General features: G+C 51.0%; 1 protein-coding gene across 1 annotated transcript in view; it reads right to left on the minus strand.

The window, feature by feature from the left end:
- GRIK4 (glutamate ionotropic receptor kainate type subunit 4) overlaps positions 1–15466 on the minus strand; it is a 415050-nt gene that overhangs the window by 168956 nt on the left and 230628 nt on the right. The window contains exon 4 of the mRNA XM_045080424.1: positions 5103–5267. Within this exon, the coding sequence (XP_044936359.1) occupies positions 5103–5267 (165 nt within the window). The remainder of the gene's footprint in view (positions 1–5102; positions 5268–15466) is intronic.

Consider the following 15466-nt stretch of genomic DNA (forward strand, 5'->3'; position numbering starts at 1 on the left):
CACCGGTCGGTTAAGCACCTGCCTTCGGCTCAGGTCGTGATCCCAGGGTCCTGGGGTTCTGGGATAGAGCCTGAGCCCCAGGGCTCCACGCTCAGCAGGGAGCCTGCTTCTCCTTTTCCCTCTGACCCTCCCCCTGCTCATGTTCTCTCTTTCACTCTCTCAAATAAATAAAATCTTAAAAAAAAAAATTAAAACCTCTTAAAGAAAGAACTATTATTATTCTCAAATGCGAGGCACAGAAGGTAAGCCCGAGGTGCTGGTAGAGCCAGGATTAGGATCCTGGTGTGTCCAACTCCAGAACCTGGTCCCGGTCTACACTGCTAACCTGGGCTTCCCCACCACCCCACAGAACCTCTCTGCTCCAGCCACGCCCATCTGTCACTGTGTCCCAAGACACTGTGGCTTCCTGCCCTGAGACCCTGCTTCCCTGCTCTCCACCCACTAAACATTCTACGGTCCCCCCCAGAGGCTTTACCTGACCACCGGCTATACCTCAGCCCTATTTCCCACCGTGCTCTGCCCATGTCTGAACCACACAGCAGAGCTACTTAACTTTATGTCACTTTTCGGATGTTTGGGTTTTAACCGCCTCCTGCTAAAGGCTATGAGCCTCAGTTTCCCCATCTGACCTCCAACCATGAGGTGGTTGGACAAGACGATTTCTAAGCACTGCATTCCAATGTGTTTCTGAGTCCATACTGTGCATGCGTGATGTGGGGAGCTCAGAGAGTGGGGAGCAAGGAATATTTGTTGAGTGACTCATCACTACGCATGTGACTTTCTCTTGCGACTTCTCACCGTCTCCCTTTATGCTGCCTTGGACTTTTCTATTGAACTGACAGGGGGATGCTCACCCTCTCGTACTAGAGGTGGCTCCCGACCACCCGAGGTCACAGCCACGGAGCCTGTGAGAAGCTCGGGGAGCTCATGCGGGAGGAGGAAGCTTGCAGCCAGAGCTCCACACGCCGGGTTCCTCTCCAGGCACCCAGAGGCCACGTGGGGCCGGATAACCCGCGCGTTCTTGGAGTTTCCAGGGGAAGCCGTGTGGACAGCTGATAGCACGCTTGGCCTCACAGAGACAAACCTCGGCAGAGGCAAGCGGTTGACACAGAGGCCCCCGCTTCTAGCTCTGCAGTAAATTAAACTTCAAACTGGCTTTGGCAGGTGCCTCCGGGTGTTTGGATGATAAGGGAGTGGGAACTCCGTTAAGTCCAATACGGCAGCCGCGGGAGACACACTGATCTAGGGGACAGAGAGGGGGCAGGGCCCGCGGGACCCTCCCTGCAGAGAAAGGCTGAGGTGGAGATAAGATACAGTCGCTGGGAGGGAAAGGGCCAGGCAGGAAGGGGATGACCTCATGGGTGTTGTTCATCCCTCTTATTTCAGATCGGCCGGAGAGTCAGGAGAGAGTCAGGAAGTCAGACATCAAGAAGCCTGAGCCGATGGGGAGAGGAGCAGGGAGGTGCAGGGACCCAGTCTCGGGTTTGAGGAAGCTTTACGGAGGACCCCCGCTTTACACAAACCCACTATATGAACATCTAAGTGAACAAGATACAGTAGGAGGTGATTTTGTACTTGTAACTTTCCGGTGTCCGGGGCTGTTATTAATGATACCCCGTCTGGTACTTCCCACCTCCCAGCCTCGTTCTGAATCATCAGATGAGGAGGTGGAACTCGGGACGCCGGCGTCTTCAGTTGCTTTACACTTAGCTGTCTTGGATTCTTGAAATAGTCATTGTTCCCCTCGACTGATATTCCCTCCCCGAACATGAATCATGACAGCACGATTCGTACAGAGCTTTTGCAAATTCACCCATTGTTGCAAGGAGGTACCACTGCCCATTGCTGGTATGTTACCATCCCAACTTAGAGCAGCGCCTCAGCTCTCCACAACCAAGAACATCACCGCCAGGGTCTCCTTGGTCTGCTGGAAGCAGAGTACCTGGCCTGGGGTGACAGGTGTGAGGTTGGGGTCACTGTTCAGGAGCCCAGACTGACTCAGATCCTTTGAAGTTAATAATGCAAATTAGCCCTGGGCCCCTAACCTGGGGAAAACACAGCCCCAGATACAGAGCAGCAGCTGGCTTTGGGTGGCCCACGGCACTGCCCAAAGGCTCGACGCTGTCAGAGGCATCAAGCCCTGAGAACTGGAAAGAGAAAGGGGATGTCCAGTTACGATGTCCTCTCCCACCTCAGGAGGGGAGCTGACATGAAGACAGGCCACGTGGGGAGAGCTGGGAGGCAGACAGGGCTGCTGTGTACGGAAGGCTGAACTTTGAACAGAGGAGAGAGGCAGATGCGGGGGAGGAAGCCTGCTCAGAGGAGGCGGGGGGAGCCAACAGCCAAGTCCACAGCAGCTGCCTACAGAATGCCAGTCCCACGCCTGAAGCAAGGCGCCTCGCCGTTGTCCTGTGGTGTGCTCCAGAAGACCCCAGTAAGAGGTGTCACCATTACCCTCATCTTATCAGCGTGGAAACTGTAGTACAAAAGGGTCGGCGTCTTGTCCACTGTCCCATAGCTAGTAAATCGTAGAGCTAGGGTTTAAAGGTGGCCAGTCTGATGCTAAAATCCATGTTTTTGCTCTTTGTAACACAGATGCCCCAAAGCAGGCATCGTAGAGCTATTGTCCCTCCCTGATCCAGGGACCCCGTCTCCCTCCTTTCTCCTTCCCCCAACACTGCCACTGAGAAGTCCAGTCCCCGCCTGGCTTCAGCCAATAGCACTTGCCCGTTCTCTCCCTTATTTTGGGAGGGAAATGGCTGGGCTGGAACCTTCCTGTGAACTATCTGGGTGGTATTTAAAATCCATTGTGGGGGAACAGCTCTGGCTTCAGATGAAAGGCCTTTGGGGTAGAAAGATCCAGAAGCCCTGTTTCTAACAAATGCTAATCATGCCTCAAACACATTGAGATGTAAAAGCTGAACCAAGGGTTACGAGCTCATAAAAATACTTGGCGCCTAAAAGAAGGGCATGAAAAAGATGCCCCAAAGCTCTCGAACGTGGAATAAAAATATCAGTTTCTTTTATTCCCCTGATTCATCTGGCTTAATATTTTAGAAGTATTGACTTTAAGAAGCCAGGCTGCCTGGGTCACCGGGAGAGGAAATTTACATGTGGTAAAGACCTCCAATCCCAGTGCACGATCTGTGCTCTCTGCTCCACCAGGGAAACCCCGAAGAACCCAAGAGAAGGAAGGGGCTTGGAGCTGGCTTCTGGAAGAACACTCTACAGCACTATCTAGGAATCTGGCCCCTTGTCAGAGACCTGTCCTTCTGGACAAGGAACCACCACAGATCAGACGAGGAGATTCACAAGTTGTCATCACTGGTATTTCTGATCTCATTCAGAAGATGCAGAGAAATTGGAATCTTACTTCCATTGTGCTAGAATTTCATCTCTCTGCCAGCGAGGATTTCTACCAGCTCCTTGCTGAATCCCCCAGGCCTAGAACAGAGTATAGCTGGTGTTCACTACATATGTATTACCTGATTGACTGAATAAGTGTGTGGCTATTTCAGGCACCTGTTCTGCCTCCATTCCCCCATTGGGACGAAACTGTGTCCACTGATCGGTCTGGTCTCACCAGTCCTGTTCTGTAGGGCAGGAACCCATCCTTGGTCCCTAAGCCTGGACGCTCATAGCTATTAGGCCTGTCTGGCCAACACCTGTGACTGGTGAGATCGGCCATGCAAGATGAGCTGGACCCAGCAGATCCTCTACCTTGGAAATGCAAACCAAGAGATGCTAACGGAAGCTGCCGCTGATGCACACACAGGGGAGAGACTGGGAGCCAGCGGACAGCAGCCTCTGTGTCTACCTTGTTCTCTGCACTGTCCCCAAGGCAGAGACAGGGCTGCTGTCTTCCTCCCTTCCTGCTCTGTCTGGATCCACAGGACACCCTACCTACTGCACTTGGGCCGGTGGGGTGTGTCTCTTCTCTCACAGCACTAATGTGAGATCAGAGCACTGCTGAATCCTCCTCTCCTGCCCCAGAAGACCAGCTGTCTCAATATATACCTGAGCAAGTTGTTTGTCTTTTTGTCTGTTTTTGCCATTGAGGTTAAAATGCGTGACAAAGGGAGGAGATGGGGCGGAATCTTAGGAAAGAGACCTATCGCCTCTCCAGGCTGAGGGGCTCCTCTCCCTCCTTCTGCACCGGGGTTGTTCATGGCCAGCTCGGCTCTGAGTCACCGGCCCACTGACTGGGGAAGCTCAGCCTGGAAAGTTGTCAAGGTGAAGCCAGCAACACACCAGGGAATTCCAGGGAGGTCATGGTGGCCTCGGTGCGGCCTTGCAGCATGAGCTCAGGACTCCAGGGTTCAGCACCGGCTCAGCCCTTGACTCTCTCTGTGGATGGGCAAGTTATTTATCGTCTTTGAGCTTCAGCTTCTCTTGTGAAGGTGGGGACAAGAACACTTAACTCTTGTGTTGGTAGAATTAAAAGCAGTACCCTGCACATGGTAGGGGCTCCACACGTGGGATCTGAGTGCCCTACTGTATATGTCTGTAAACCCCTGCAACTGACAGAAGATTTTGCTATATTTCGCATCCTTTAAACCCCACAACAACCTATAAGATTGGCAAAAGAGAGCCTAGCATTCCCATTTTGCAGATGAAGAGATTGAGGTTAAACAGGGATATGTAATTTGTCCAAGGTTACCCACAGAGCGGTCAAACTCCATCCCAAGTCCCACAGTGCTGCCCTCCACACAAATAAGCAAGATAGGTGATCAGATGTGCGTTGACTAAGTGACCTCCCCCAAGCTGGCTACACCCCTCTTCTTAATCACGCACAAGGTTTCATTCAGGGGTTTGTGTATAATACATCCAGGAGATGAATGAATCCATAGATGAAGGAATGAATGAGTGTGTGAATGAATGAATGAATGAATGAGCATCCTGTCTTAATTCTACTCCACACACACTTGGCAACAACAACTGGGGATCTCCCCCAGACTGTGCCCTTCGGGGCCTGCTGGTGCATGTTTCTGCCCCTGTCCAGAAAATCTCTAACCACAGGCCTGGGGACGGGTGTAGCTCCCACTACCTCGCCCCTCTTGCTAGCAGGGAAAGCAGAGGGCAGCCCTGCTCATTCTACGTACTGGTTTCTGCAGTCTCGTACTCGCTGTCTCTGAGAAGCTCAAAGATGTCCACTTCGACCTTGGCCTTGCCCAGCCTCTCAGGAGCGCGGTTGATGCGGTTCTTGGCCAGGGTGATGGAGAGCCGCTCCCCTCTGCTGCACTCCATGGGGTCATCCAAGATAGCAGCTGTGGGCAGGCAACCACACGGAGACAGTTGGTACCCTCTCCTGTTACCTCCTCTTTCTCCAGTCTCTCCTCTCCCCCCCACTGCCACCTCTGCCAGGCATCTCCCCGCCTCCCCTCCCCTCCGCCTCCGTGCCGTTCTTGGAACTAGTCCAAAAGCAAGTCCTCCACATGCTGAGGGTCTTGGTTCGTAGCCATGCGTGGCCATGAATTCCAATGCTCCTATCCACCTCAGAAACCCAAAGATGTCACAGCAGGCCACCGGGGTCTATGTGTACCAGACCCAGATGTGGTGACATGCTTGGAGGTACGCCGACACGCACACACAGGCACACACGTGCAAAGGAAGGGACACAGGGGCCGTCCTTGGAAAATGGTATTCTGGGCATGTGCAGGACTCTCCCTGAGACAGGAGACGGGGAAAGGAGACCAGGCACGACAGGGGGAGTCGTGGCACATTCGGCCGCACACCAGCTCTCCAGGCTCGGACGCTGAGGAACCATGTCGGCTGGTGGGCCAGGCAGGGTCTCGGAACTTCTTTTCTTCCCTGAGCATGAAGAGTAGGAAGACAACCTCAGGGCCTTGGTGGTGTGAGGATTCAGTAAGATAATGTCTGTAAGCGACATATCACATGCATTTGACTGGTGTAACTTGAAATGAGTGGTTGGAGTCATTTAGTTCCACGAGCTGCCCATCTTCCAGAAGCAGCATTAAAGGTAAGAGTTCTGGAAGCCTAGAGACCTGTGTTCAGATCCCAGGTCCACCCCGCAGCAGCTCTGAGACCCGTTCCCTCGCTTGTAGAATGGGGAGAGAGCCCACTCCTTGGGCCATCATGAAGATAACCTGAAAGTCTGCGTGAGGTGCTTGGCACAGTACCCAAAAGGCTCAACAAACCTAGCTCTGGGTAGGCTTCGTTCTCTTGGTAGAGGAAGTCACAAGACTGCAAATCTCTGCAGATCTCTACAAAAACTTGTGCATATATGCTCGTCACAGTACTCTGTGTAACAACTCAAAAGTTTGGAAAATCCAAGTGCCCGTCACCATGAATGAATATGACCAATGTGGTGTGTCCATACAATGGGACAGTGTTCAACAAGACAAAAGAACGAAGGACTCACAAGGGCCACCACACGGATGAACCTTGAAAACGTGATGTTAAGTGAAAGAAGCCGGACGCAAAAAAACACGGGATGATCCCATTGGTAAGAAATTTCCAGTAAGGCAAATCCACGGAGATAGAAAGTAGATCAGTGGTTGCCTAGTGGCAGTGGTGGGAAAACTGAGACAAATGGGGGGGTGACTACTAATGGGGGGGTGGTTCTTTTGGGGATGCTGACTCTGTGAATACACTAAAAACCACTGAGTTGTATGTCTTAAATGGGTGAATCATGTGGCATATGAATTACACTTTAATAAAGCTCTTACAGAAAAAAAAGAAGAAGAAATATCAAGCTTATCTTTCAGAGGTTGAAGGCTCAGAAGAGCAACATGGGGTATCGATCCAAATGGGTTTCGCCGACATGTGAAATCTTTGCGGCTGGCGTGGACAGAAGAGACCCAGGTCCCACGCTGTCTTTTCTGTACACCTCTCCCACACCTACTGTGACCCATTTTCCAACCCAAAATCCGGGACACAGAATATTACAAAGCCTTTCTCCCCCCGTGATGTGTGGATGTGTTTATATGCACAGCCTTGCGGGATGATAAAAGTCCCATTTTACTGACATCGGTTGGGCCACACGTTGGATAACAGAGGCGCATCCCAAGACCTGCCATTCAAGTGGGCTTCTGGGAATTACGCAGCAAAATCCTCACACACCTGGAGTGATCACCACCTGTAAGAGCGGCCCAAAGAGCTACACACGTGTGATTGATGAGACTGAGGACACCCAAAGTAACTACCCAAGTAACCTCAGGAAAGTGAGACCAGGATGACAAGATTCCGCGGGAAGCAGACACCTAAAATATTGTGCTACGATGTCCCAGGAGGAAGACTCTGGGAAGAGAAAGGAAGTAGGGCAGCCTGTAGAAGTGATTTTTTTTTTTTTAAGATTTTTTATTTATTTGACAGAGATCACAAGTAGACAGAGAGGCAGGCAGAGAGAGAGGAAGGGAAGCAGGCTCCCCGCTGAGCAGAGAGCCCGATGCGGGGCCTGGGATCATGACCTGAGCCGAAGGCAGAGGCTTTAACCCACTGAGCCACGCAGGTGCCCTGTAAAAGTAATTCTTAAATGGTGTTCCTTGGAGGGCCCTGGGCTCCATTAGGAAGCAGAGGGAGAGACCACATGGGGGTCCGTCCCAAGCCCCCACCAGCTTCAACAAGCACACCTCCACACCTATCAGTTTTGGATACTGGGGTTCCACGGGAGACTTGATATGGGGGAAAAAATGTTTCGCTGTTAAAAATAAAATAGAAGTCATTAGTCTAACCCTAAAACATAGAAAAGAGGCATCGGCAATGTCAGGAATTGGTATAACCATCACACACAAGTCATGAGAAAGAGGGACGGAATCCCTGACACTTGAGTTTTATGTGAACAGGCCCACATTTATCCCGTGACATTAGCATAAGTGCTGAGTGGATATGGGCTCACTTAATCTCTGTAATGACTCTGAGATGAGCGCGTTCCTCCTGTTATCCTCCCTTGGAGATGAGAAAATGGTCAGAGAGGTCAAGGGACGTGCTCACATTCACAGCGCTGGTGAGGGGGAGAGACGGAAGGTGACCCCAGGTCGGCCTCATGCAGACCCTCTACCCAGAACCAAGGCTTATCTTCCTTCTAGTAAAACTTGTCTTCGTCAGGATTTGCTGCTGAGAAGGGGGTGTACTAGGGAGGGGTGTCTTAGTTCAGGCTGCGGCCACAAAATACCATAAACTGGATGGCTTATACAGCAAACATTTCTCCCAGTTCTGGATGGAGGTGGGGGGACCTGAGATCAGGGTGCAGGCAGAATTGGGTTCGACGATGGACCTGCTTCCTGATTTGCGGACCTCTGCCCTCTCACATGGTCCTCATAGGGTGGAAAGAAAGGGACAACATTCTCTGGAATCTTCTAAGGGCATTCATCCTATCCTGAAGGCCCCATCACCCTCATGACCTCACCTAAACAGAATGCTTCCCCCAAGGTCCTGCCTCGTAATACAAAGCTATCTGTGGCAGGGTTGGGGATGGGGCTAGGATTTCAACACATGAATTTTGGGAGGACACAGTTCCATTCATCGCAGTGGAGCACATGAGCTTGGCAGCCTCCAGAAGGAAAGAAAGTGTCACCAAGGCAAATCAACTCTGAAACACTTAACAGGCAGGACCTTGGGCCTCTGGACATTCCCCTAACTAATGCTCCCAAGCCCCGTGAGATTTCTAGACGAGGGGGCATTCTTCTCTTTGGACCATATGATCTTTAAATATTAGGATATCGCTTGCAATAAAATAAGTAATAAAATAATCTCTCAGAAAATGCCCATGTCTCCTGTCACACTAGGAAGGAGCTCAGCCCTCTGGCAGGGGAGGGGATTTACTTCAGTAATGCTTTAATGGGGTCATTTAGGCTTTCGACACCGGTCTTGCCTCTGTCCCATCAGTAACAAAGGGCACAACCACACCTAAACCACAGGAGGCACCGCACACCCAGTAGTCTGTTTCAGGGTTGTGTGCTCTCTTCTTGAACAGTGTGCACTGAGGACACGTGCCGTGGACTGAATATTGCCCCCCGCCCACCTCCGCATTCACATGTCGAAACCTTAGCCCCCAATGCAACGACATTTAGAGACAGCGCCTTGAAGAGGTGATTCAAGTGATACGAAGTCTTAAGAGTAAGCCCTTCATCGGATAGAATGGGTGTCCTAAGGGACACCAGAGAGTCCTCTTTCTCTCCTACTATGTGAGGACACAGCGAGAAGGCAAGCCAGAAAGCAGGGTCCTCTCACCAGAAACCGAGTCTGCTGGCACCTTGACCTTGGACTCCCAGTCTCCAGAACTGCGAGAAATAAATGTCTGTTGTCGAAGCCAGCAAGGCTGCGGTGTTTTGTTATGGCAGCCCGAGCCGACAGAGATAACGTGCCAGTGCAAACCCAGATGTACGGGACGTCAGCCAGCCGCGGAACACCACAGAATCAACTCACAGAGTGTCACCAGACATACTTGGAGACAGAGGGAGCATGGCCAGGTGTGGAAGAGGGAAAGTGGGGATTTTCTATTAAGGGGCCTAGGCGGTCCCCTGAGTACCTACTTCTTCTCTCCCTCCCCACAGGGCCCAAAGAAGGGCTCTGCACTCCATCCAACCTCTGCGCTCTGGGTACCACTTGGCTTTAGATTTGGGGTTTTAGACAATGGTAACTCCTGTCTGGAACAGCCTCAACTGGATGGTTGGTTGGCATCAAATGTGTTGGGATCAGAATAATCAGGATGGTAACAGGAACCCAGATGCTGGGGCTGTGGACACAAAGGGTGAGGGACCAACTCGGGCCCCATTAGGACAACAGAAGAACACGTTCCCAACAGGCGGTTACCAAGAGCACCTTGCTGTTTGGCAGTCCCCAACGAGGGGCCCCTGAGGTGGAGAGTAGTGTGCTCAGGACCGAGTGTCCGTTGATGCTCCTGGCCGGCGCTCTGTCGCACATGCCCCGTGACTGCATTGGCCAGGATGCTCCGAGCTCCCAGCCACTGCTTAATGAGGAGCAGTAGCACCTGGCACAGCCGCCATCCCCAGGACTGTTCTGCAGAGAAGTGAGCTAGGAGACACGGGAAGGTCTAGGGCAATAGCCAGGACAAGGCTGAGATGGGGACAGGTGATCAGGGAGCAGGGTCTTCCCCAGGTTTCCAGCTGTGGGGACTCGTGCACAGTGATCTGTACATCGCAGGTCCTCAACAGGCCTCTCTTGCACCCAGGGAGCTGGTGACCCTCCCCACTGACATTGGGCTTTTCTTCCCAAGAGCCAATAGCTTTACCTCCCCCCAGTTCTCTGTGAGTTCTAAAGCTCGTGCCAAGGAAAAAGCAGCCTCTTGACTCTGTGTCCACCTCTACCCTAAGGTCCTCTCTCCATGTTCTGGGCCCAGGCCTACATCTACTCTGGAGAGGATGCCTCCCTGGGGCTAGCAGGCCTGGCTGTGCCCACCCTAATCCTTTCTGGTTCACCCCGTGAGTGTGGCCATGATTATCACTCGCCTGCTCAAAGTCCTCAGGCCTCCCCATTATCCAAGGGCGGGTTCCATTTGAGTATCTAGGATGAAGCCAGGCCCTCTGCAGTCTAGCTTCCCAATGCCCTTCTAGCTGGAGCACCCCCTTCCACTCACACAGCAACAGCACCCCCATGTTAGGATAAGAGCTGGCTTGCCTTCCCTCTTCCATGCCTTTGCTGACACCAGCTCTGTCCCTTATTCCCCTGAGACCCACCTCTTCCAAGAAGCCCTCCCTGATGCCCCCAGCCCAATGCTCTCCTTAGGTTTCCCAAGAGACCACTCACTGCCTTGGAGGGCTGTTTACCTTTTACATCTCTCTCTAGAATTTTCTTCAACTAGCTTGAACCTAAAAAGCTCAGAGTAATCTCTCCTTCCTTTGAAACTCCCAGGTTCCCCATCCCAAATTAATTCCCTCTTCCTTAAAACTCCCACAGATATTTCTCTGTACCTTTCATTAGACACGAATCACTTTTGACTTTTTTATTATGCCTCTCTGTTTCTCCGTCTTTTCTCCCCGAGGCAGCCGGCTCCTTGAGGCTGAGGGCCGCGCTGATTCATCTCTGTTCCTGTACAATTCCAGACGCACGTGCAGGAGCCCTTAATGAATGGTTATTGAGTGAAAGAATAACGTGACACGGTGCAGAAGCACTCGCTGTTTGCTCAGGCAGAGGGCGGTCCCCCAGAACCAGTGCTCCAGGTTGCAGGGCCGCTGGGGTCCTCCCGGGCACCCGGGGCCTGGCACTTCTACTCTCCGCTCGCCTGGGTGACCTGGAACAGGACTAGCCCCAACAGCCCAGCAGTGACGCCTCAGGTTGGAAAATCAACCTCCCTTAATCCTTCGGATCTTCCAGAATCTCCCTCCTGAAGATTTCTAAGCACTCTGATAACTCTTAACTCTTAAAGCGGGGAATAAAGAGGTTTTACGGGAGAGTCTTGACAGGCAGGCTCCATTGCTCTTCTGTCAGCTGTGCAGCTCAGCCAGTTAGAGCCCTGTCCTAACAAGAAGAGACCCTTGGAGTTCCAGGGAGGCAGCCGGCTTCGCTCCCAGCCCGAGTGTCACCCGCACCAGCTTCCCCTGCTCACCTCTGAGCTCTCGTGTCCTTTTCTGTATCCCGGACTCCTGTGGGTCCCTGTCATCCCTCCTGCTGGAGAAAGCCACGACACTGTGCAGGCCACTCCAGCCCAAACCCACAGCCTTCCTCCTCACCTGGGGGGCAACACAGGACAGCCCTCTGCCCTTGGCCTCGCCTGGCCTGCTCCCTCTCACATTCTAGACTGTGTCTGCTGGGGCTGCCATCACAAAGCAGGGCAGACGAGGGGCGCTTAAACAACAGAAATTTATTTTCTAGGAGTCAGAGATCAAGGTGTGGGCAGGGCTGGTTTCTCCCGAGGCCTCCCTCCTCCGTTCTCTCCCTGCGGTCTCGGTCTCACTCGGTCTTCCCTCTGTGCACAGCGGTATCCTCATCTCCTCTCCTTACGAGGACACCTGTCATACTGGATTACGGCCCACCCTGATGACTTCATTTTAATTTAATTATCTCTTCAAAGACACTGTCTCCACGTGCAGTCTCACTCGGGAGGTGCTGGAGTTAGTACTTTAACATATGAACAGGAGAGATGGACACAAGACCCATCCCCTGGATTTTCACCTCTAGCCACCACCCAGCTCCCCCTCCCTCTCTCGTCCATAGAGAGGTTAATATGAAGCCACTTGCAGGGAACTGTAATACTTTGTCCTTCTACCTCTTTTTTTTTTTTAATGTATTTATGTACATATATAATCTCTATACCCAACATGGGGCTCGAACTCATGACCCCACGATCAAGAGTCACATGCTCTTCCAATTGGACCAGCTAGGCGCCCCTTTCCAACAGGCTCAGATCACGAGGGACCCAATTCCAGGAGAGCCCTACCACACCCAGCTCACCTCTCCCGACACCCTGCCCCACCATGCTTCCCTTCTCCCCTTGGCCTTCCAACTCTCCCCCAGACTAGCTTATTCCCCTTCGCGAGGACGTGCTCAGAGACCCAACATGGACCGTGCAGATCGTGTATGACCCTCAGGCTCGCCCTTCAAACCAAACCAGACTTCTCAAGTGACTGCTCTACATCTCGCTGACTTGACTTCATCTCACATCCCCCCCGGCCTTCTGTCCCCACCGGCCCACTCGTGCTGTGCGTACAAAGTCACCCAAACAATCATCGTTGTGAAGTCAGGGGACACTTGGATTCTTCAATTCTATCACTAGCCGGCATGATTGTTCGCCGTCTGCCAGGGGCCATTCCAAGAACATCGCGTGCATTGCGTTAGGTAATTCTCACACAACTATGCAACATACTGCCCCCATTTACGGGTGAGAAAACTGAGTGAGGGGCAGGGTGAGCAACTTGGCCAAAATCCCACAGCTCTTAATGGCCACCTGGGTTTGGAACCCATGAGCTCCCAGACCACTCGGTAGCTGCCTGCTGGTTTCCTCTGAACCTGAGTCCTGAGCGTCTGGAGTCCCGAGTTCGGAGTCCTTTGCTTGAGACCCTCAGGTTTGGAGGCTTCCATGACATGAAGCCCCTGGGGCTTTCCTCCTGCTTCTCTGTCCATTCTGTCAAGGTCTACTGACTCTAGCTGACCCTGCAACACTGGAGAGCTCCCAGGTCTGCGCACGGCCCTCCTCTTGACTCACTCCCACAGGCTGCCTAAGTGATCTTGACCCATCACTGCCGCCCACCTGCCTGAGGACATCTCCACATAAATGTTCGATGAGCATCTCAAATTGATTAAGACCTAAAGCCAACTCACCCTCTTCCCTCCTACGTTCTTCTTAAGGTTAGCTAATGAGAGCGCCGGCCCTCCAGGCCTCGTGGCCTTACCCCCATCCTTCACCTCCAACAGCTCTGGCTTTGCCCCTCACTATTTCCCAGCTCTGTTCCCTTTTCTCTCTCTCAGCCCCATGGTCCAAATTCAGCCCTTTCCTCTCAACTACTCAGCAGCAACCTCTTGCCTCTCACCTGGTTTTCCCACCAAACGTTCAGCCACCACGTGGCAGTCCTCAGTCATGCCCACATGCAGCTCCTGGTCACTGAAAGGCACAAACCCCTGCTTTTAGCTTTCGGTCTCAAAATAAATGGGATTCTTTGGTGTGGTACACAAGATCTGGCTCCCTCTCTCGAATCTTATGTTCTGCTTCTCTCCCATCCCTCTTTACTTTCTAGAAATACCGAAAGACCATAGCACCACCTAAACCCACACGCGTGCACGCACACGCACGCTGTCAGGTCCCTGGGCACTTGTACTCGTGCTCCTCCTTCCGCCTTTGCACCGTGGCTCACTGACTGCTCCCATTCGGCATGAGTCCTCAGCTCAGACTTCCCCTCCTTCCGGAAGCTTTCTCTGAACACAGACGTTGCTCAAGGGCCACAAGGATGTACAGTCATAGAGCCCCACATATACTCTATTTCCAAATGATCAGTTTCATCTTTAACATCTCCTCTTTAATCTTTCTATCCCCAGTGCCTGGCACCCTGCCTGACAACAGGAAGCACTCCGTAAATGTCTGAGCCAAATTCATCTTGGCTTTTGAGGGATGTTATGCCAACTTCTATTCCTTCCTTCGAAATTACTACTCTGATCCATCCATACATGGCCAGCTGATTCTGACAAAAGCGCATTTAAAAAATGATATTTTCAACACATTGCACCGGAACAGTCGGATACATTGAGAAAAAAAAAAAAAGTCAACCCCAACTTGTACCATACATAAAAATTAACACAAAACAGATCGTAGACCTAAGCGTAAAACCTAACATTATAAAACTTCTAGAAGAAAACTTTGTGACTTTTAGTTAGAAAAGATTTCTTAGAAATATCACCAAGAGCAAAATCGATAAAATTAAAAAAAAAAAAACTGACAAAGTGGACTTTATCAAAATTAAAAATGTCTGCTCTTCAAGAGATGCCATGAGCAGAACAAAGAGACAAGACACAGGCTGGGAGAAATATACAAAGAGCATATATGTGCTGAAGATCTTGTACCCAGAATATGCAAAGAATCCTTAAAACTCAATAATAAACCAAACAATCCAATTTTTAAAGATTTTTTTTTTTAAGTAATCTCTACATCCAGCATGGGGCTTGAACTCTCAACCCTGAGGTCAAGAGTTACACCCTCCACTGACTGAGCCAGCCAGGTGCCCCGCAAACGATCCAATTTTTAAGCAATGTCCCAAAGATGTGAATGTATACTTCACCAAAGAAGTTACATGGGTGGCAAATAAATATGTGAAAATACGCTCCACATCATTAGTCTTGGGGAAATACAAATTAAAACCATAATGAGATCTTGCCATCAACCTCCTAGAATAGCTAAAATTAAAAAGCTTGACCACACCAAGCCAGTGAGGATCTGGAAGGACTGGAATGTTGACACACAATTGGTGGGAATGTAAAATGGCATCATCACTTTAAAAAGTTTGGTCATTTTTTAAGAAGTTAAACCTCCCCCTACCATATGATTCAGCCATTCTACTCCTAGGTGTTTATCCAAAAGAAAGGAAAACCTAGTCTACACAGAAACTCATACATAAATGTTCATAGCAACTTGCTCTGTGATAGTCAAAGACCAGAAACAACCACCCATCAGGGAATAAATAAACCGGCTGTGGTATACCCATACAACAAAATACTACTCACTAATAAAACGGAATTTAAGAAGTCAGACAAAAAGAGCATGACTTTAGGATTCCATGTATATATTCTTCTAGAAAATACACACTAGACTGTAGTGATGGGAAGCAGATCGGTGGTTGCCGATCTGGGGATCGCCCGGGATGGCTGAGCAGAGGAAGGAGGGGAAGTGAGGAATGAGAATGGCCCCAAGACATTTTTCTTAGGTGACAGAAAACTGCATCATCAGGACTGTGGCGATGGTGTAACGGGTGTACAAACGGCAAAGCTTATTCAAACTGTATGCTTCAAAATGTAGGCAGTTTATCGTATGGAAGTGATCCCTCAATTTTTTTAAAAAAAC

This window comes from Mustela putorius, unplaced genomic scaffold (assembly GCF_011764305.1).
Source record: "Mustela putorius furo isolate JIRA1106 unplaced genomic scaffold, ASM1176430v1.1 tig00000460_pilon_pilon_pilon, whole genome shotgun sequence".
NCBI lineage: Eukaryota > Metazoa > Chordata > Mammalia > Carnivora > Mustelidae > Mustela > Mustela putorius.